At 45.0% G+C, this 21,397-nt stretch overlaps 1 protein-coding gene across 2 annotated transcripts in view; it reads left to right on the forward strand.

Annotated features, from left to right (window-relative positions):
* The window catches only part of LOC147115548 (sodium/hydrogen exchanger 9-like), a 567,900-nt gene that overhangs the window by 290,618 nt on the left and 255,885 nt on the right, over positions 1-21,397 (forward strand). For both annotated transcript variants that reach the window (XM_085989869.1, XM_085989868.1), the window contains exons 10-11: positions 6,597-6,710; positions 20,672-20,783. In XM_085989869.1, coding sequence (XP_085845995.1) covers positions 6,597-6,710; positions 20,672-20,783 — 226 coding nt within the window. The remainder of the gene's footprint in view (positions 1-6,596; positions 6,711-20,671; positions 20,784-21,397) is intronic.

Consider the following 21,397-nt stretch of genomic DNA (forward strand, 5'->3'; position numbering starts at 1 on the left):
GACAATGGAGGCACCCACAGCAGATACAGTTAGCTCAGACTCTGTGTGTCAGATGAAGCCTTTTGGTTACTGTTTCTTGCTCCACTGAGCATGAGATTACAGGACATATCTATGTATATTGGGAATACACCACGACAGCATTTTGGAGAATAACTGCTTTCTGCTTGTCAACTGTAACTGCAGTTCCAAATTGTAACGTGGATTGGTCATGCACATATCCCATTGCTGAAGCTGGACTAAAGGGCAGATATATTATTCAGAGTCTTTGATACTCCCTCACCCCAAGGGGATAAGAAGAAGTGCAGATGATTAGGCCTTGGCCTTTGAAGCCCCAGTGGCTGAGAATGAGCCATTTGATGGCGTGAATTAAAGCTAATGGGCCAGAATTTGCTGTTGAAATAACGGTAAGGCTAATGGCGCTCATTGTTATTTATGTGTAAATGGTACAGCAGCTTCAGGCGAGGAGCAGAAGAGCAGTTAAATGTGACTATCCAAAAGTTACTGCCCAAGCTGGCTTTGCGATAACAGCATCTCACCCTTAGCCTCCCTGTTTTTTTAAGAACTTGCTGTATTTGCCCAGTAATTGCCAATTAACCCCGCCACAGAAAGTAAAGTCTTGTCATTACAAGTCTTTTAACACCGTGTTAAGTATTAATGACTGCCAATCAACCTCTCTGGCACTGAAAGTTAACTCTTTCAACTGTGGAGTCTCATTCCTTCAGGTTCTTAATTTTTTGGGGACCTTTTAAAAATGTCAATTTTTCTTTTACTTTTCCTATCTGTCTCTCTTTCTCTCTCTCTTAATTCAATCTTTCTTTCCCTCACTTTATTTCTTTTCCTGTACCTGATTTGACATTGAATTCACCCATTCTAATTTACACTTCCTTCTCAGTCTTTCCTGTGTTTATTTCCCAAACCTTAAATTTCATTGGTTAAGGAGAAACCCTGTTGGTTGCCCTGTTCACTCAGGTCTCAGATGCCCTATTTCCCTTGTTATCAGCTCACACTTTCAGCCACTTTGTGGGCAAAAAATGTTTGAGCTGAAGGGTGCAGGGGCAAATCTAACTAAATGGCAGATGCGTTAGATGCCCTGCTACAGCAAAATTAGGGCTGGTGTGGGAGAAATGGGTTTTGCTTCCTGGGACACTGGCACCAGTACTGGGGCAGAAGGGAGCTGTTCCGTTGGGACGGGCTTCACTTGGCCAGTGCTGGGACTAGAGTCCTGGCAGATCATATAACTAGGGCTGTAGAGAGGGCTTTAAACTAACTAATGGGGGGGAGGTTCCTAGAGAGCAAATAATAAAAATGACAACAGAGAAGGTCATAGACTTAGGTAGCAGTGGGGAAATTAAAAACCAGAGCGTGTCAGGAAGGGGCAGAAGGTATGGAGTAAAAGGTAAAGTAATAAAAAGGGCAAAAGCAGGAACTAAGTGTCACAAAACATATTTGAAAGTTCTCTATCTGAATGCACGTAGCATTCGTAACAAAATAGACGAGTTAATGGCACAAATAACTACATATGGGTATGATCTTGTGGCCATTACAGAAACATGGCTGCAGGGTGACAATGCCTGGGAATTAAACCTACCAGGTTATTTAACGATCAGGAAGGACAGGCAGGAAGGAAGGGGAGGTGGGGTGGCTATGTTAATAAAGGAAGGAATCACTGTAATACAGAGAAATGATATTGGGTCAAAAGATCAGGATAATGAAACAGTTTGGGTGGAGGTAAGGAATAATAAGGGGAAAAAAACACTAGTGGGCGTAGTCTATACGCCTCCGAACAGTTGCAACTCTGTTGGACGGAGTATCAATCAGGAAATAGTTGAGGTTTGTAATAAGGGAGCATCTATAATTATGGGGGATTTTAACAATCATATTAATTGGACAAATCAAATTGGGCAGGGCTGCCTTGAGGATGAGTTCATTGAGTGTATTAGGGATGGGTTTCTTGAGCAGTATGTAACTGAACCGACCAGGGGGCAAGCAACCTTAGATCTGGTCCTGTGTAACGAGACAGGATTAATTAAAAATGTCCTAGTAAAGGATCCCCTTGGAATGAGTGACCATAACATGGTTGAATTCCATATTCAATTAGAGGGTGAGCAGGTTGGATCTCAAACAAACGTGCTAAGCTTGAATAAAGGAGACTATGAAGGTATGAGAGTGGAATTGAGTAGAGTGGATTGGGAAAATAGATTAAAGGGTAAGAAGATACATGATCAGTGGTGTACATTTAAGGAGTTATTTTACAACTTCCAAAAAAAATATATTCCACTGAGAAGAAAAGGGTGTAAAAGAAAAGACAGCCATCCGTGGCTAAGTAAAGAAATTAAGGATAGTATTCGACTAAAAACAAGGGCATATAAGGTAGCCAAATCTAGTGGGAGGATAGAGGATTGGGAAAACTTTAAAAGACAGCAAAAAAATAACAAAAAGATTGATTAAGAAAGGGAAGATAGATAATGAAAGTAAATTAGCAAAAAATATAAAAACAGATAGTAAGAGTTTTTATAGTTATATAAAAAAAAAGGGTGGCTAAAGTAAATGTTGGTCCCTTAGAGAATGAGACCGGGAAATTAATGGTGGGAAATATGGAGATGGCAAAAACACTGAATGAATATTTTGTATCAGTCTTTACAGTAGAGGACACTAAGAATATCCCAACACTGGACAAACAGGGGGCTATGGGGGGGAGGAGCTAAACACGATCAAAATCACTAAGGAAGTGGTACTTGGTAAAATAATGGGACTCAAGGCGGATAAATCACCTGGACCTGATGGCTTACATCCTAGGGTCTTGAGGGAAGTGGCGGTAGGGATTGTGGATGCATTGGTAATAATTTTCCAAAACTCCCTGGACTCCGCAAAGGTCCCGGCAGACTGGAAAACTGCTAATGTAACACCCTTATTTAAAAAGGGCAGTAGACAGAAGGCTGGAAACTATAGACCGGTTAGCCGAACATCTGTGGTAGGTAAAATTTTGGAGTCCATTATTAAGGAGACAGTAACAGGACATTTGGATAATCATCATTTAATAGGACAAAGTCAGCATGGTTTTATGAAGGGGAAGTCATGTTTGACAAATTTGCTGGAGTTCTTTGAGGAAGTAACATATAGGGTGGATAAAGGGGAACCAGTGGACGTAGTGTATTTAGACTTCCAAAAGGCATTTGACAAGGTGCCACACAAAAGATTATTGCTTAAGATAAAAAATCACGGGATTGGGGGTAATATTCTGGCATGGATAGAGGATTGGCTATCTAACAGAAGGCAGAGAGTTGGGATAAATGGTTCATTCTCAGACTGGCAATCAGTAACTAGTGGTGTTCCGCAGGGGTCGGTGCTGGGTCCCCAACTCTTTACAATCTATATTAACGATTTGGAGGAGGGGACCGAGTGTAACGTATCAAAGTTTGCAGATGATACTAAGATGGGAGGGAAAGTAGTGAGTGAGGAGGACATAAAAAGTCTGCAAGGGGACATAGACAGGCTAAGTAAGTGGGCAGAGATTTGGCAGATGGAATACAATACTGGAAAGTGTGAGGTTATGCACTTTGGCAGGAAAAATCGTAGAGCAAGCTATTATCTTAATGGCAAGAAAGTGGAAAGTACTGAAGTACAAAGGGATCTGGGGGCCCTGGTGCACGAAACTCAAAAGGTTAGTATGCAGGTGCAGCAAGTGATTAAGAAGGCCAATGGAATGTTGGCTTTCATTGCTAGGGGGATAGAATATAAAAATAGGGATGTATTGCTTCAGTTGTACAAGGTATTGGTGAGACCGCACCTGGAATACTGCATACAGTTTTGGTGTCCATACTTAAGAAAAGACATACTTGCTCTCGAGTTAGTACAAAGAAGGTTCACTCGGTTAATCCCGGGGATGAGGGGATGGACATATGAGGAGAGGTTGAGTAGATTGGGACTCTACTCATTGGAGTTCAGAAGAATGAGAGGCGATCTTATTGAAACATATAAGATTGTGAAGGGGTTGGATCGGGTGGATGTGGGGAGGATGTTCCCGATGATGGGTGAAACTAGAGCTAGGGGGCATAGTCTTAGAATAAGGGGCTGCTCTTTCAAAACTGAGATGAGGAGGAACTACTTCACTCAGAGGGTGGTAGGTCCATGGAATATGCTGCCCCAAAAAGCTGTAGAAGCTACATCATTACATAAATTTAAAACAGAAATAGACAGTTTCCCAGAAGTAAAGGGAATTAGGACATGAGTCTAGGTTCGGATCGGACATGGCCCTGTGGGTAGCGGAGCGGGCCCAGGGGCCGTGTAGCCTGATCCTGCTCCTATTTCGTGTGTCTAATTCTGTTAGATTCAGGAGATGGTTCTGTGATAGTAGATTGGCGGTTAGGATCAGATCAGCCATGATCTTATTAAATGGCGGAGCAGGCTCGAGGGGCCGATTGGCCTACTCCTGCTCCTATTTCTTATGTGCTTATGTTTGTCTATTCCCTCCCCATTCTCCCTATTACACTGACACAATATGGCCACTTACTTTCTGGCCAGGGCCCATACAGCTCTAAGTCCAGTGTAAAGTTACACTGTCTGGTGCTAATAATATCTCGCTTTCACTGTATCGCTCTTCTAATGTGTTTTCCTAATAAGTGACATCCTAGACCTTTGATGACCTGGATCTGTGTCCTATCAAACTTCAGCTACACATGTGTGGTTTTGTGTCTTCACAATTATGCTATTGGATAAATGTGACTTAATTTGAAACCAGTTCTGTTCACGGCAGTGAAATATTAGATTCAAGCGGGTTGATTTTAACCTACTCTGTTGGGCACAAATGGTCCTGAGCTCATGAAAAATGCTATAGAAATGCAAAATTGTTCTTCTTAAGTTGCCATTCTCGCACAAAGGCTGATGTGAGAAATGGGACCGTATGGAGGGAGCTCTACCATGCATCTAACCTGTGCTATATCTAGCTTGGAAATGTTTGCTGTAGATAGTGGGTAGAAAATGTTTCCATTCTCCAGACCTCTCATCCTTCACCTTGCTGAGCACAAAAACACACCCTCAAACAAATAAATTGCTAAATATTTCTAATGTAAAATATCACAACACCAGAATTGTGACCCCTGATCTATCTGTAAGTTGAGACCCTAAAAATTAAATCTGAATATTGTGGTCGTCATTGTAGGATACCCTCTCAATGGGGGTAATTTTGTCTTTGTGCGATAGTGACTTCAGTGGAAATGATAACGGGCGGTTGATCCAATATCGCCCGCTTTACACTATCGCACAAGTCAAAATTACTCTGAGTTTTTGTTCTGTGACGTCATCACGGGAAGATGACAATTAGAAACCGAGGGGGTGATTTTGCCAGCCCTGGGGAGGCGGATACGGTGGCGGGACTGCCGGGAAAATGGCAGAATTTCCAAGAGGCGGGTAGCCCTCCCGCGCCGGGTCCCGTCTCCTTGGAGGCGGGAAGAGATTAAAGCCTATTAACTATCTATTAACTACCTGTTAACAGGCAGAAAATAGGATTATCCCCTTTTTGCCCTCAGGTGCGGGCTTCTTGGTGGCTCCAAAACCTGCCAGCTCAGTGAGGCGAGTACTGGGTCTGTGGGGGTCGGGGGCAGGGGGGGGGTGCAAAAGTGTGGTGTGAAGGTAAGTGATGGGTGCAAGAGTGTGGAGGTGAGTATCTGAGGTAAGTGCAAAGTGTTAGTGAAAGTGTACTTACCTTTGTTTCTTCCTGCAGGCTTCAGTCGGTTTCTTCCTGCAGGCTTCAGTCGGTTTCTTCCTGCAGGCTTCAGTCGGTTTCTTCCTGCAGCCTTCAGTCGGTTTCTATGCGGAGAGTCTCGCACCTCCGTGTTGCAGATGAGAGATGGCCATTGCATTCTCAGATGCAACAAACATCTCATTTCTGTAAATGAAAGAAGGTTGATGAGGTCTTGTATGCAAGACCTCATCAAACTGCAGAGATTGTCACTGTCTGACAGCTTCACAGAGCTGTCAAACGATGACAATTCATCTGTCAAAAAATGTTGACAAATGAAATGTCATACGTTGACGTGCTCTGCAACCGGCTTTCCCTTGATTGGCCTGCTAAGCCCGCTGGACGGGCTTAACAAGGTCAATCAAGGGAAAATAGCATGAGTTGGCCACAAATTGATGGAGGTGGAACATCGACCCGACAAGCAACAGTCCCGCCTCCAACGCGCCTCCATTCACAAAATGCCCCCCCCAAGTTTCTGCCATCAGGATAGAACGAGTCCACTAAGAGCACTCCTCCAAGCTTGCTACACAACAGCTTTATCAGAGATCTAGGATCAGGACTCTTATCTGCCTTGTTCAGCTAAAAATGAAGTCTGGCATTGGAGAGATCTGAAAAAAGGGGAACTGGAGAACAATTCAAAAAAACATATCCCATTCCGTCCTCCCTGAGAGAAAATAAATAGAGGGTAAGTTGGTGAGGCCTATTAAAAAGAGACAGACTTGCTGGGTCCAATGGTGTGTAACTGTTCCTTAAAAAAAATAAAAAAAAAAATTCTCAAAATTGGCTTTAAAATTGTAAGTTTTTCTGAGAAGTGACTAAAAGTTATAAATAAGCAAATATGTGTGATTTTGTTTTCCAGCTCTTTGAATTCATGAATTTTATGGCTGAGAATTTCATCTTCTGCTACATGGGTGTCGCACTATTTACCTACCAGAACCACATCTTCAATGCCCTCTTCATTTTTGGAGCCTTTGTATCCTTTTTTCTAAACATTTTGTTACGATCCTACAGTAACAGAGAAATGGTGAAAAGGCTTGGTTTATTTTTACCACTTTGCTGAAATAGGAGCGCGTCAGAATCAGTTCAACGGCAGCAGCAGCATCAGCAACAACAGCTTGCGTTTGTATAGCGCTTTTAACATAGAAAAAATTCCCAACGGCACTTCATGGAGGTGTAAGGAAAATATGAACGGCAAGCTGAAGTTGGAGATATTGGGAAGGGCGACCAAAAGGTTGATCAAAGAGGTGGGTTTAAAGGAGAGACTTAAAGAAAGAGAGGTGGAGGGACTTTACAGCCTTCCGGATTCAGTATCAAGTTCAACAATTTCAGATCATAACCTCGGCCCCTATTACATTTTTATACATATATTTTATCCACTCCTTTGTTTTGTGCCCTTCCCCCTTTTTTTCTCTCCCACATGGCAGCTGTCTCTCATTCTGCCAGCGCATTTCACACCTAATCTAGAGCCGTGTCTTGTCTCTCCACTAGTCCTATCACCATCTCGTCTGGTTTTGAATACCTCTTAATGTCTCTTCACTTCTCTTTTGTTCTCTTATCCCCATTTCCCAGCCCCCAAACTGGCCTTTTAATCTGTTTCATTTCCTATGTTTTTTTCTCAGTCCTGACGAAGGGTTTCGACCTGAAACGTTGACTCTATTTCTCTCTCCACGGATGTTGCCTGGCCTGCTGAGTTTTTCCAGCATTTTCTGTTGTTATTTTGGCTTTCCAGCATTCGCAATATTTTGCTATCGAGAGGTGGAGGGGTTTAGGGAGGGAATTCCAGAGTGTGCGGCCTATGCGCCTGAAAGTGTCAGTGGTGGGACGAAGGCAAGGTGGATACACAAGAGGCCAGAATCAGAGGAATGTGGAGTTCTGGGGGTGGGTGAGGGTTTGGAGTTAGGGTTGGAAGAGGTTACAGAGATGGGAGTGGTGAGGCAATGATGGGGCTTAAATGCAAGGATGAGAATTTAAAATTTGAGGCACTGGGGGACCGGGAGCCAATGTAGGTTAGTGAGGACCGTAGTGATGGGGGAGCATGACTTAGTGCAGTATAGAATATGGGCAGCAGAGTTTTGGATGAGCTTAGGTTTTCGGAGAGCATTTGGTGACCAAGACCTGGATGAGGGTTTCAGCAGCCCAGGGCAGAGGCCGGTGAAGTTACAGAGGTGGAAGTAGGCGATTTTTGTAGCTAAGAATATATGGGGTCAAATACTTAACTCAGGGTTGAATAGTACGACAAGTTGCAAGCAGTCTGGTTCAACCTGAGACAGTGACTGGGATGGAATTGTTGTCAAGGGTACGGAGTTTGGGGTGGGAACCGAAGATGATGGCTTCGGTCTTACCAATGTTTAGCTGGAGGAAATTGCTGTTCATCCAAGACTAAATATTTCCACAGACAGTAAAGATGTCCGTGAGCTCCTCACACTTTTTGTTGGAGGTGCGAGTGAAGGGGCAGCAGAGAGGGATTTAAGGAAATCGTTGATTGTGAAGAAAATAAGCCAGGGGGTTGCTCTTCAAGATAATCCTGGACTAGTGGGTGGTTTTGGCAGAGGAGAGCGATGCCTGACGGTGCTTGAGATGGTCCAGCCAGATTCTTTGATTGATGGCTAAACCAGTTGTGTACCAGATATGTTTAATCTGCACCCCTTGGACTTGAGGGAGTGAAGATGAGGGCCATGCCAGGGGGAATGACTGGGATGGGAGGGAGTAAAGCTTCTGCTGGGGACAAGGGCATCAAAGGTAGAGGTAAGGGCATGGTTGAGCAGACCGACAGCTGCAGAAGCACTGTGAATGGAAGGCCAAAAGTTATACAGTTGGGAATTTGCAAGTACAGTTGCAAGTGACTTTTGGGGGGGAGGGAGAGAGAATTTTCTTCCAAGGACAGTGCAGAAGGAAGTGGGGTTTGAAGGGGTGCAGGGAGTGCAAGATACAAGGAAGTGGCCGGAGCTCTAGTGTGCCATTTTCCATTTCCCACAACAGACATCTGGCGACCTCTGAGTAAGATTGCCAATTCAGTCTTAAAATTGCCATTGCCCACTACAAACACTTTGACACTGCACCAATTTCTCATAGGCGCGTTACAACCAACAGGCAGGAGAGACTTTCATACCACAACCCGAGCTGGATGTAAAAGCCATTGCTTAACCCACTGTGCCATTCATTCCCTGAAATCAGGATTTTCAATGTGATGAGTTCCTGGCTTCAAATATAGATGTTGAACAAAGATCAAGCAATTCTGCACAGAGGGGGAAAATTAGAGGGAGCGCCATACAAAATCTCTCTCGTTCACCACATAGCTGGCAATTATTGAGTGATAACTGTGGATTCTTGGTCTCGATCAGGGCAAGAATGCACAAAATTAGAGTCAGTTGCTGATATGCCAGAAAGTTCTATGGATCCACGGCGGCCCACTCTATTTGCAATTGCCATGGAGACCATAGCTCTGACCTGATTTAGGAGCCTTTTCATTGTGGCACAGAGATTGTTTCTAATTTGACCCTTTCAGAATTGGAACCTGGATAGCTGGAAGATAATAGTGTTTAATTTTGCAGGGTTGTGTGTGTAATTGTCACAATGTGAGCATTCCATTGTTTCACATGCTGCTGAGTCGAACAGCAATTAGATCAGAAATGAGACATGCCAATGACTGGCTCAATGGGCATCTTATTGTTTAAAACAAATACTCTGGGCTGCGTATCGAAAGCGTATTTTTTAATTAAAAGGAATCCACCAAGTCCCCCAATAATTTTGCCACTTTCTTGGCTAAATTAAGCATTTTAACCACGCCATATGTAGACCAAGGCTTCAACAGCTTGCATTTATGGAGACACATCGCAGAACACTTAACAGATGGGAGAAGCAAATGGACACCAAGTGGGAGGAAAAAGAATAGGCAGAATGGAGGTTACGGGTGGGCCAAGAGACTAGTTGAAGAGAAAAGTAGTTGTTCGGCTCTTGAGGGCGGGCATTGAAGGGATTTTTACTAGTCCTAGCCCCTTTAGGGTTACCCCAGATCAGGTGTATTGCTCAGACGTTCACTTTCAACTAAAGTTTGAGGTAGTCGAATCCTAAAGACGCTTAATTGGGTCTAAAGGTCCGGGCTATCTCTCCCTAAAGGAAAAGGAACAACCCGAGAATGTTACTGATGTAAGAGAACTACTAGGCACTTGGTCAGAGTATTAAACAAGGCTTTAATCGACTGTTTCACAACATGGAAGTCTAGTTATCCTTCACTAGTTCCTGCTTACAAAATGTCCCTGAGCAAGTTGGACCCGTGCCCGAGTATTTATACTCTCCCTGGACAGCGCCACCAGCAGGCCGCCCAGTATATTCCCTAAGTCCTTTCTACATAAATGGCACGATTTATGTCAGTTATCGTCCTCCAGATAGCGCTTTTAATAAGTTTAGCTAGACTGTAACGTCCCAGATATTATGAGGGTCTGGAAAACTCCCTCAGAATTCTGCAACTCTTCACCAAAGAGTGTACAGAAATTGAGTTCACAAGTTTTTGATACAGAAGACTTGAGACAATTCTAAAAATATATAGGAGGAAAAATTCAGTTGTTTGCGCCTCCCGTTAGCGCCTTAAGAGGGCGCTAATGGGGCGCAAAGCAACTAGTGCCCGGGCGCGGCGATGTTTACGCCACTCGCGAAATTAACTAGACATTTTGCGGCAGCGCTAAACACTACTGCCACGATCTCCTGCGCCAGCAGATTGTGACGTCAGTCAAGTGCGCAACGCCCCGTTAGTGCCCCGGACCGGATATTGAGTGGCGCCCCCTGCCTTACCACCTGCCGCTAGCAACAACAGGTTGAGGGTTGTGTTTTGCTGTCAGAGGGGAGCGCTATTTAAAGGCGACCGCTTCCTGCCGTTTTTTGTCTGTGACATTTTTGCACCACGCATTCAGAGAGAGAGAGAGAGAGAGAGAGACTTCTGGAGAGATTCAATGCTGTGTGAAGGAGTTTTGAGTACTGAGCAGCACTTTGCAGGTTTATTTTGATTTGCCCTTCCTTGCTTTGCCAGCGCTCTGAGGTAGTGCCTCGCTCCTCGGCCTTTGCGCCTTAAGACAGGTGTGAAGCGCCTGATTTAGTGCTCCAATCACCTCCAGGGGCGATAAAAGCCAAGTTTGCTGTCGGAGGCGATAATTAGCGCCAGGCGCTAAACTTTGTGCCTGGCCGATAATGGTGCCGCAAACGGGGCGATACTGAATTTTTCCCTCATAGAGATTTATTAAAGAACCGACATGCAATTTACAGTTGGTGAATCAATCAATCGCAACATTAACAGTTTTAAAAAGAGAAAAAATACTAGCTTTTTAACAGAGAATCTTTCTTTTAAATCTTAACTTCGCTACAGTATTACAGTACTTAAAGGTTTCATAGACAGGATATCCATCAATATCAAATACCTTTGATCCCCGAGGTACAAAGAGTGGTAGATTACAGAGCCGCCTCTGAAGCCGAGAATCGCTTTGCCCGATTAAAGTGAGTCTGATATCCCATTTGAGAGTTCAATATTTATACTCGATGGTCGGGGAGTCCAGAACCAGGGGTCACAGTCTAAGGATAAGGGGTAAGCCATTTAGGACAGAGATGAGGAGGAATTTCTTCACCCAGAGAGTGGTGAACCTGTGGAATTCTCTACCACAGAAGGCAGTAGAGGCCAATTCATTAAATATATTCAAGAAGGAGTTGGATATATTTCTTAAGGCTAAAGGGATCAAGGGATATGGAGAGAAGGCAGGAACGGGGTACTGAATTTGGATGATCAACCATGATCTCATTGAATGGCGGAGCAGGCTCGAGGGGCCGAATGGCCTACTCCTGCTCCTATCTTCTATGTTTCTATACCCTTTTCCAGTGGTATTTCCTTTAAGGTTTTCTGCTGATGCAAGTTAATTATCTTCATTCATCTTTCTGCCACATCAGCCAAAATCTTGTCTCATCTCCAGGTGTTCTGGGTTGACCATATAAAAATGGTGTGAACGGCAGGTGTTCCTTATTTTATGTTATCTTTATGAGGGCAGATGTTCCTTATCTTATGTGCCATCTTTACGAAGTTTAACTTAGAACACCTTATCCAGGGTGAACCATTGTTTTTGTTCTCAAAGGTCAGCCTGTCAGAGCCATGCACCTTCTGTTTCAATGAAGTTATTTATTCAGGGTCAACAACTGTCTTATCTCAATAGCCAGAATTCTTTCATAGCTATTTCATCGTTAGGTTTCTAAATTTCCAAACTCAGTTTGTCATGTTTTAATAAGTCCAGAGTTCTTTCATAAGATCGTGTAGTTTTCTGGATAGGTTATGTGGCTCATTCCTTCACAGCATGGTGGCTGAATGGGCAGTGGACAATGGTGGCGTGAAGAGGGCAAAGGATGAGGAGTAGACCAATGTCCCTGTAGTGTCGGTCCTATTTATGCCCTCTAGCCCTGGAGAGGAGCTTGAACACAACCTTCTGACTTGGAGGCAAGGATTCTTGCAGCTGAGCCAGAATGGTATGAACTCCATATTACCTAAATGAGTATACTCCAAATGGGTGCCTGGTGAGCTGTCATTGTCTTGCATTGACTGCAAGATGCTTGTTTACGTGCCTTCAGATGGTCTTTTTAAATGTGATACCTTTTTTTTGCTTTTGTGTTATAACTAGGACAGGAGAATAACTTGTTTTGGAACACAAGTGTGCTAAGTAATTTTTTTTTTTTTATTCATTGATGGGATGTGGGCGTCGCTGGCTGGCTAGGCCTGCATTTAGTGTCCATCCCTAATTGCCCTTGAGAAGATGGTGGTGAGCCGCCTTCTTGAACCGCTGCAGTCCATATGGTGTAGGTACACCCACAATGCTGTTAGGAAGGGAGTTCCAGGATTTAGGCCCAGCGACAGTGAAGGAACGGCGATACAGGTCCAAGTCAGGATGGTGTGTGGCTTGGAGGGGAACTTGTAGGTGGTGATGTTCCCATGCGTCTGCTGCCCTTGTCCTTCTAAGTGGTAGAGGTCGCGGGTTTGGAAGGTGCTGTTGAAGGAGCTTTGGCGAGTGCTGCAGTGCATCTTGTAGATGGTACACACTGCAGCCACAGTGCGCCGGTGGTGGAGGGAGTGAATGTTGAAGGTGGTGGATGGAGTGCCAATCAAGCGGGCTGCTTTATCCTGAATGGTGTCGAGCTTCTTGAGTGTTGTTGGAGCTGCACTCATCCAGGCAAGTGGAGAGTATTCCATCACACTCCTGACTTGTGCCTTGTAGATGGTGGAAAGGCTTTGGGGAGTCAGGAGGTGAGACACTTGCTGCAGAATTCCCAGCCTCTGGCCTGCTCTTGTAGCCACAGTATTTATATGGCTGGTCCAGTTCAGTTTCTGATCAATGGTAACCCCCAGGATGTTGATAGTGGGGGATTCAGCGATGGTAATGCCATTGAATGTCAAGGGGAGATGGTTAGAGTCTCGCTTGTTGGAGATGGTCATTGCCTGGCACTTGTGTGGTGCGAATGTTACTTGCCACTTGTCAGCCCAAGTCTGAATGTTGTTCAGGTCTTGCTGCATATGGACACGGACTGCGTCAGTATCTGACGAGTCTCGAATGGTGCTGAACAGTGTGCAATCATCAGCGAACATCCCCACTTCTGACCTTATGATGGAGGGAAGGTCATTGATGAAACAGCTGAAGATGGTTGGGCCTAGGACACTGCCCTGAGGAACTCCTGCAGTGATGTCATGTGATTGAGATGAATGACCTCCAACAACCACAGCCAACTTCCTTTGTGCTAGGTATGATTCCAACCAATGGAGAGTTTCCCCCTTGATTCCCATTGACTTCATTTTTGCTAGGGCTCCTTGATACCACACTCGATCAAATGCTGCTTTGATGTCAAGGGCAGTCACTCTCACCTCACCTCTTGAGTTCAGATCTTTTGTCCATGTTTGGACCAAGGCTGTAATGAGGTCAGGAGCTGAGTGGCCCTGGCGGAACCCAAACTGGGCGTCAGTTAGCAGGTTATTGCTGAGTAAGTGCCGCTTGATAGCACTGTCAATGACACCTTCCATCACTTTGCTGATGATTGAGAGTAGACTGATGGGACGGATTTGTCCTGCTTTTTGTAGACAGGACATACTTGGGCAATTTTCCACATTGCCGGGTAGATGCCAGTGTTGTAGCTGTACTGGAACAGCTTGGCTAGGGGCGCAGCGAGTTCTGGAGCACAAGTTTTCAGTACTATTGCCGGAATGTTGTCAGGGCCCATAGCCTTTGCAGTATCCAGTGTCTTCAGCCATTTCTTGACATCACGTGGAGTGAATTGAATGGGCTGAAGACTGGCATCTGTGATGCTGGGGACCTCAGGAGGAGGCCGAGATGGATCATCCACTCGGCACTTCTGGCTGAAGATAGTTGCAAATGCTTCAGCCTTGTCTTTTGCACTCGCGTGCTGGGCTCCACCATCATTGATGATGGGGATATTTTTGGAGCCTCCTCCTCCTGTTAACTGTTTAATTGTCCACCACCACTCACGACTGGATGTGGCAGGACTGCAGAGCTTTGATTTGATCCGATGGTTGTGAGATCACTTAGCTCTGTCTATCGCATGTTGCTTCCGTTGTTTGGCATGCAAGTAGTCCTGTGTTGTAGCCTCACCAGGTTGACACCTCATTTTTCGGTATGCCTAGTGCTGTTCCCGGCATGCTCGCCTGCACTCTTCGTTAAACCAGGGTTGATCTCCCGGCTTGATGGTAATGGTAGAGTGAGGGATATGCCGGGCCATGAGGTTACAGATTGTGGTTGAATACAATTCTGCTGCTGCTGATGGCCCACAGCGCCTCATGGATGCCCAGTTTTGAGTTGCCAGATCTGTTCGAAATCTGTCCCATTTAGCACGGTGGTAGTGCCACACAACACGGTGGAGGGTATCCTCAACATGAAGACGGGACTTCGTCTGCACAAGGACCGTGCGGTGGTCACTTCCACCAATGCTGTCATCGACAGATGCATCTGCAACAGGTAGATTGGTGAGGACGAGATCAAGTAGGTTTTTCCCTCACCACCTGTCGCAGACCCAGTCTGGCAGCTATGTCCTTTAGGACTCGGCCAGCTCGGTCAGTTGTGGTGCTACCGAGCCACTCTTGGTGATGGACATTGAAGTCCCCCACCCAGAGGACATTTTGTGCCCTTGCTACTCTCAGTGCTTCTTCCAATTGGTGTTCAACATGAAGGAGTACTGATTCATCAGCTGAGGGAGGGCAGTAGGTGGTAATCAGCAGGAGGTTTCCTTGCCCATGTTTGACTTGATGCCATGAGACCTCATGGGGTCCTGAGTCAATGTTGAGGACTCCCAGGGCTACTCCCTCCCGACTGTATACCACGGTGCCACCACCTCTGGTGGGTCTGTCCTGCCGGTGGGACAGGACATACCCAGGGATGGTGATGGTGGTGTCTGGGACATTGGTTGTAAGGTATGATTCGGTAATTATGACTATGTCAGGCTGTTGCTTGACTAGTCTGTGGGACAGCTCTCCCAATTTTGGCACAAGCCCCCAGTTGTTGGTAAGGAGGACTTTGCAGAGTCGACAGGGCTGGGTTTGCTGTTGTCGTTTCCGGTGCCGAGTGGTCCGTCCGGTTTTATTCTTACTGTTTTTCGTAGCGGTTGTTTACAACTGAGTGGCTTGCTTGGCCATTTCAGAGGGCATTAAGAGTCAACCACATTGCTGTGGGTCTGGAGTCACATGTAGGCCAGACCAGGTAAGGACGGCAGATTTCCTTCCCTAAAGGACATTAGTGAATCAGATGGGTTTTTGCAACAATCGACAATGGTATCATGGTCGCCATTACTAAGACTAACATTTAATTCCAGAATTAAATTGAACTGAATTTAAATTCCACCAACTGCCGTGGTGGGATTTGAACCCATATTCTCAGAGCATTTGACTGAGCCTCTGGCTTACTAGTCTAGTGACATAACCACTACGCCACCGCCTCCCCTCATTTGTTGACTATTTTCTATGGGGAGGGAGGTGGGCGATGTCTTGGACAAAAATACCTGCTCACAATGGTGTTAAGTAAATTGGACATGTTCTCATTAGAAAGTAGAAGGTTGAGAGGTGATATGATTGCAGTTTTTAGCGTTCCAAAGGAACTAGATAATGTAGACCATGACGAGCTATTTCACCTTGTTCAGAACAGTCGAACCGTGGAGCATAGCCTGTGCTTGAAAGGAGTAAATTTAAATCAAATCTGTGGAAACAATGGTCCCGATATTTACGGGGAGGTGGGGAGGTAGCGGGGTGGGGAGGTGGAGATGGGACTTGCAACAGCCGGGAAACCCGGAAGTACGGGTTTCTTGGAGATCCTGATGAATTTGTGGGTCAGAGGGGACATCTTGCGTGGGGGACCGTGGATAGAGTCGGGGGGAGCGGAGAGATGGAGGGGGGGGGCGTGGGTAGATCACAGGGGTCCGATTGCATTGAGTGGGACATGGGTTAGCTCGGTGGGGGGGGGTGCTGGTGGGAGGCAGGCCTGCTCCTCCTGGCCTAAAGCAGTGCTGGAAAAAGCACTTATCAGTTGTATCCGGCTGTTCTTGCCTCCCTTCAGCTACCGGGTTTCCTGGGCCCTAGGAAATCCAAACTGCAGGTGTTAAATCTAAAATGGAGCTAAAATTTGAGGCACGCAGCCTCATTAAAATAATTAAATGACACACCCACCTCTGGAGAGCAAGTTAGCCACCCACCCTGCAACCCACCTCTGTTAAAACCAGGTTGGAGGTGGGTTGGGGTCAGGCTTCCCACTTTTGAATTTTTAACCCCTCTCCTGCCCCTACTGGGGGGGGGGGGTTAAAAATCCCCTGCAATATTTCAGTGAGCAAGTGGTCAACCTATGGAACAGGCTCTCTCGGGAACAATGAAAATAGTTGGTATTGATTCATTCAAATGCAAATTAGATAGATATCTCTCCGAAATTAACATTTGGGGATACAGTATATGAGTAATTTAAGATATGACATATACTAAGGGTAGTGTGCTTGAAAGGAACAGTTGACTTTAGATCTATGGTATCCAAAGCTCTCCACCACTGGGGGTTTTCCTCACCTCATGTCTGGGTCTGTTGTAGACTCATTGATAGAGATTGATGGCTGTAATTAGTCAACAACTCCATTATGATTGTATGACGTGACTGTGAGGAGAGTGGAATGCAAACTAGATGGACCTTGTCTTTTTTCATCCAGTAATTCCTATGTTCCTACATTGCAGGAATGTATTTTACAAAGGTGTTTCTGCTTTAGAATCGGAACTCCATTTGAGTCAATTTTAATGATTGTGTGAGATCTTATAAATAATCACATTTTTATGAATAGGAGTCTCAGTCGGGTGTTATTGATGGAATAAGCTTTTAACATAAGAAATCTGCTCAGCATGTATAAAATAAACCCGAGATTGGCTTTACTATTCTATGTTCTTCTCATCCTTTTTAAACATGAATCACTTGCGCCTGAGCTGTGACCAGGGTGAATAAGTTAACAGTCCTTATCAGGGTGAGCCAGCAGTGAGGGAATGAAAGACGTAGGCCGCGATTTTATGAACCTCGGCGGATCCGTGGCGGGCGATATCTGTGGCGGGTCTCGGCCCCGCTGCTGGCTCTATCCCGGCCTCTGAAATTACTTTCCGATGATTGGGCTTGTTAAGCCCGCCCAGCGCATTTCCCGACCAATTGAAGGAAGCAGGTCTGATGATGTCACATCATCAGCCAATTTCCTTAAAGGGACCATGCCCCAATTTAGTTCGACATTTATGCTGTCCGTGTTCTACAGCATTGAGGTGCTGCAAGCACTGCACAGAGGTGCACGTCTGCACCCAGGCTCTCCCATGGCTTCCTCCATATGCTTATGGGGGGAGTCATAGCACGCAGGAAGATTCTCTTCCCTTCCCATGGGCGGAAGAGACCTCCACAGGACACCAATGTAGCCTGGTTGCACATTGCACAGGAGGACACAAGCAGAGATGTCGTTAAGAGGACCTGGCTGCAGTGGCGCAAATCTTTCAATGATCTCAGTAGATAACGAAACGTTGCTGCAAAGCCACACTCTACCTCATCCTGCTGTGCCACTCATCACATCCCCATCACTCTGCCTTCCCTACCATACTCCTGCACATCCTTACTCACACCAACTTACCTTGCACCTCCACCCATCCCTCTCTACCTACATTATCACATCCACCACACACACTCACCCTTATCCTAGTGCAATCATACCAGCTAACAACACACAAGGGTAGGCACTTGGGTGTTTTAGCTAATATTCATGTAAAGTTTCTGTTAATGTGCTGTCAAACATTGAAATCTTTATTTTCAACACTTTGTGTTCTTGGACAGATTTGTGTGCACCTTTGGAAGTGGCTTATTGAGTTGCAGTGAATGGTGAAACATAACGGTACCCCCCCGCAATAGTGATGAGTGTGAAAGGAATGGCTTGGGCATTGTAGGGATGCTTTATGTTGTTGGTGTGGGGTGGGACCAACCTGGCGCATCATGTGGCAGCCAGGGTGTACAGCGTCAAGTGAGGTGAATCTAGCCATGGTGAGGCCATCCCTGGCCTCCTGGGCAGCAATGTGGTCGAGTGCTGATGCTCTGTCCTGTGCAGCATCAGGTGATTGCGGGGAAGGTTGGTGGTGTTGGTGCTGCTGGTGTACCTGGTGATGCTGTTGTTGGGGATGATTGTGGTGAGATTCTGAGGACCAAGGTGAGAGAGTTTCAAGGGCACCCATATTGATGGAATAGATGGTAGGTGAAGTAGAAATGACCAGATGTGACCTATTAATGGTGGGGAAGGTAATGGGGTCAGACTGGATGGAGATTTGTGTAATGACTTGCAACATCCTGAATCTGTAGTGGAAATGCAGTTTAGAGAAGCTAGTGGTTAAGGGAACATTTGTCAATCAGCTGGGAGCTTTGACTTGACATTTGAAGCTGTCAACTCATCAGCTGAAACAATGGCCACTGACCTCCTGCCTCAGCTTCACAGACGAGGTCTAGGCACAGCGGGAAACCGGTGGGCAACCTGTCAAATCCAAAAAGCTGGGAAAAAACCATTGATAAGTGGCTGGCTGTAAACAAGCCACTAATGATTTTAATTGCCTCCCCCGCCACTGCCTGTCGGGTCTGCTCAGCACCGACAGACCCGACATTGGGCAAGTCCAGTGTGCGCCTTTTGACAGCGGGTTCCCGACCTGCTGTAAATCATTTTAAAGTTAACAGCTGACCCGCCACCCAGCCCATCCGCTGAATGCCAGCAAAATTCCGGCCTTAGCTTGCAATCAAACTCCAATCAGTCGACAGCTATTTTCAGCATCCAGCCTTCCCTGTGTGGAATATGAATTTATAGCTGGGCCATAAATACATAACTTATAAAGTGTCACTTACACATCCACGTTCACAGGTATAAAAAAACTGTGAGAAGGGTGACTTTTGCTCTTGAATTTCAGATATAACCACTGCATAAGATTTTAAAAAATTTTGACCATTAAGATAAAACATTTGCAACACTTCTTACCACCAGGTTGTTCTGAGTTGTGAAGCAGGGGAATTTGCACCAGGCTACTTTAGATAAATTCCTGGAAATTTCAATGTTTTTTTTTTCAAACTAATTAGAATATTTAAGCTAATCAAGTTTACAAGTTTTCTCATCTTAGAGTAGTCTTCCATTATCAGTGGAACGATTCCTCAAGGGGAATCTTCTCAGAACATCATCTGTCATTTCTGTCAGTATAATCGGCCCATTTTTCAAACAGATTGTGAGGATCTGTGTTTTGCTCTATACTCAAACTGATAAAATGTAACAAAACTCAGCACTGACGTAGGATCAAATGGAGAAAAAAAAACCCTGGATGGCTCCTAACTGGACCGATGACACTAACAGCTGTGATGAGATGTAGAGGGCCTCAGGGACGACATCTTGGCTTATGTTTCCTCAGTGGAAGAGAAACATGGGTGTTTGTTTAACAGACCTGTAATTAGGGTGACTCCGAAAATACTTTTTCTGAAGAAAGCATATAATAATAAACTGCCTATATCCAATCTAAAGCCGAGTACAGTCACATCTAATGTACAAGAGACACCTTGCTGAAGTCCTCTTTTATTCAGACTAATACACCACTGAAATTCACGGTCCAGCATTTATAATACTCTTTGAAGCCACTTAAGTGGAACATTTGTTTTATAGAGATGACCCACTGGGACCTAATTCCCTTAATACAATCCTCTGGACCTAACTGTTGGATGGCCAAACCTTGTCTATCTGATTAGTTGGGACAACTGCCGTTGAATCTAGATAAAATGTTGTACTTATTTTAAGCTCAGTTTGCATGCTGGTAGAGAAATTTCAGGTTAAATTCTCAGCATGCTTTATATGTCACTGCTCCAGTTTCTATGACTACACCTGTGGCACAACAGCTGTACCTGACAGCCAACTAAAATACCAATCGCTTTGAATATTGCTAAGTCAATGAGGTGTGCAAACAGAACAGTCAACTGTGACCTCTCTTAGGCAGGATGGTCAATTAATTGGACATGGTATTCTGATTAATTGGCTTGTACTGTATTTCCTGCGCCTAGAACTTATTCTTGGTACTTCCTGTTATTAATCATCTCAGTTTCTCAAATTTCCAGATTCCCATCATTTCCATTCCTTATACTCCTTCCAGAGTTCTTTCTCTTTTTAGCATCTTGATCTTCAAAATGTCCTGAAGGGTGTGCTTACAGTTCAACATTCTTATCTCAATAACAACAACTTGCATTTAAGTAGTGCCTTTAACACAGTAAAGCCCAAAGAAGTCTCTTGGTACAATGAGATGTGTAATGGTTGTCAACAGCACACAGGGTGGTAACCTAAAAGGGATATAGTGTGATGAAAATATTTATCAGCTGATATGTTTGCTATTTTCCTTAAAATATGCATCAACAGGTTGCCATCTTTGTGGCTCGAGCTTGTAATATATATCCTCTATCCTTCCTGCTCAACTTGCGCCGTAGAAGAAAAATCCCATGGAACTTCCAGCACATGATGATGTTTGCAGGTAAGTCAATTCCACCTGGTTGGTGATGCCTTGCTCTGAACATCACAGTCCATATTTTGTCCAGTAATGCCTCTGTGAAGCACCCCTCGGATTTTTTTTGTACGTTAAGAGCGCTATATAAATGCATGTCGCTGTTGTTGTCCAGTACAATAGAATCTGCTTGTAGGGATCATGAAGATATGAGGGTCAAATCCTGGTTGCCAAAACTAAATTTGGCCTTGTGTGCATGTCTTCGTTTGGTTGCACTGATGGGTTTGATGCTGATTCCTGGAATGGCCTGCAGGACTGTTCTGCAATGATAAACAGTTGATAAATCTACTGCTTTTCTCTCTTCTCATCCTTGCTTCTTATTTTGTCAAATTCATTTAGTAGTCCCATTCACTTAGCTTCCAACAGGCACTATGGGCAGACTGTTACCTGACGCCACTCCTTTCCACACCGCCTATTTCCTTTCCTGTGCTTTATTTGGCATATAGGTCAACCTGACAGCTTCCTTGCAGCCTCTAAACATATCAAGAACGCTCCCACCCTCTTCCAGAAAGAGCTGTAGCTGTTTTCTGAATCTGTACTTTCCAAAGAAGTCAGTTGATAGTGTGTATGTGTGTGCACGCAGA

Source organism: Somniosus microcephalus, chromosome 6 (assembly GCF_052327205.1).
Source record: "Somniosus microcephalus isolate GS21.2 chromosome 6, FLI_Smic_1.0, whole genome shotgun sequence".
Classification (NCBI taxonomy): domain Eukaryota; kingdom Metazoa; phylum Chordata; class Chondrichthyes; order Squaliformes; family Somniosidae; genus Somniosus; species Somniosus microcephalus.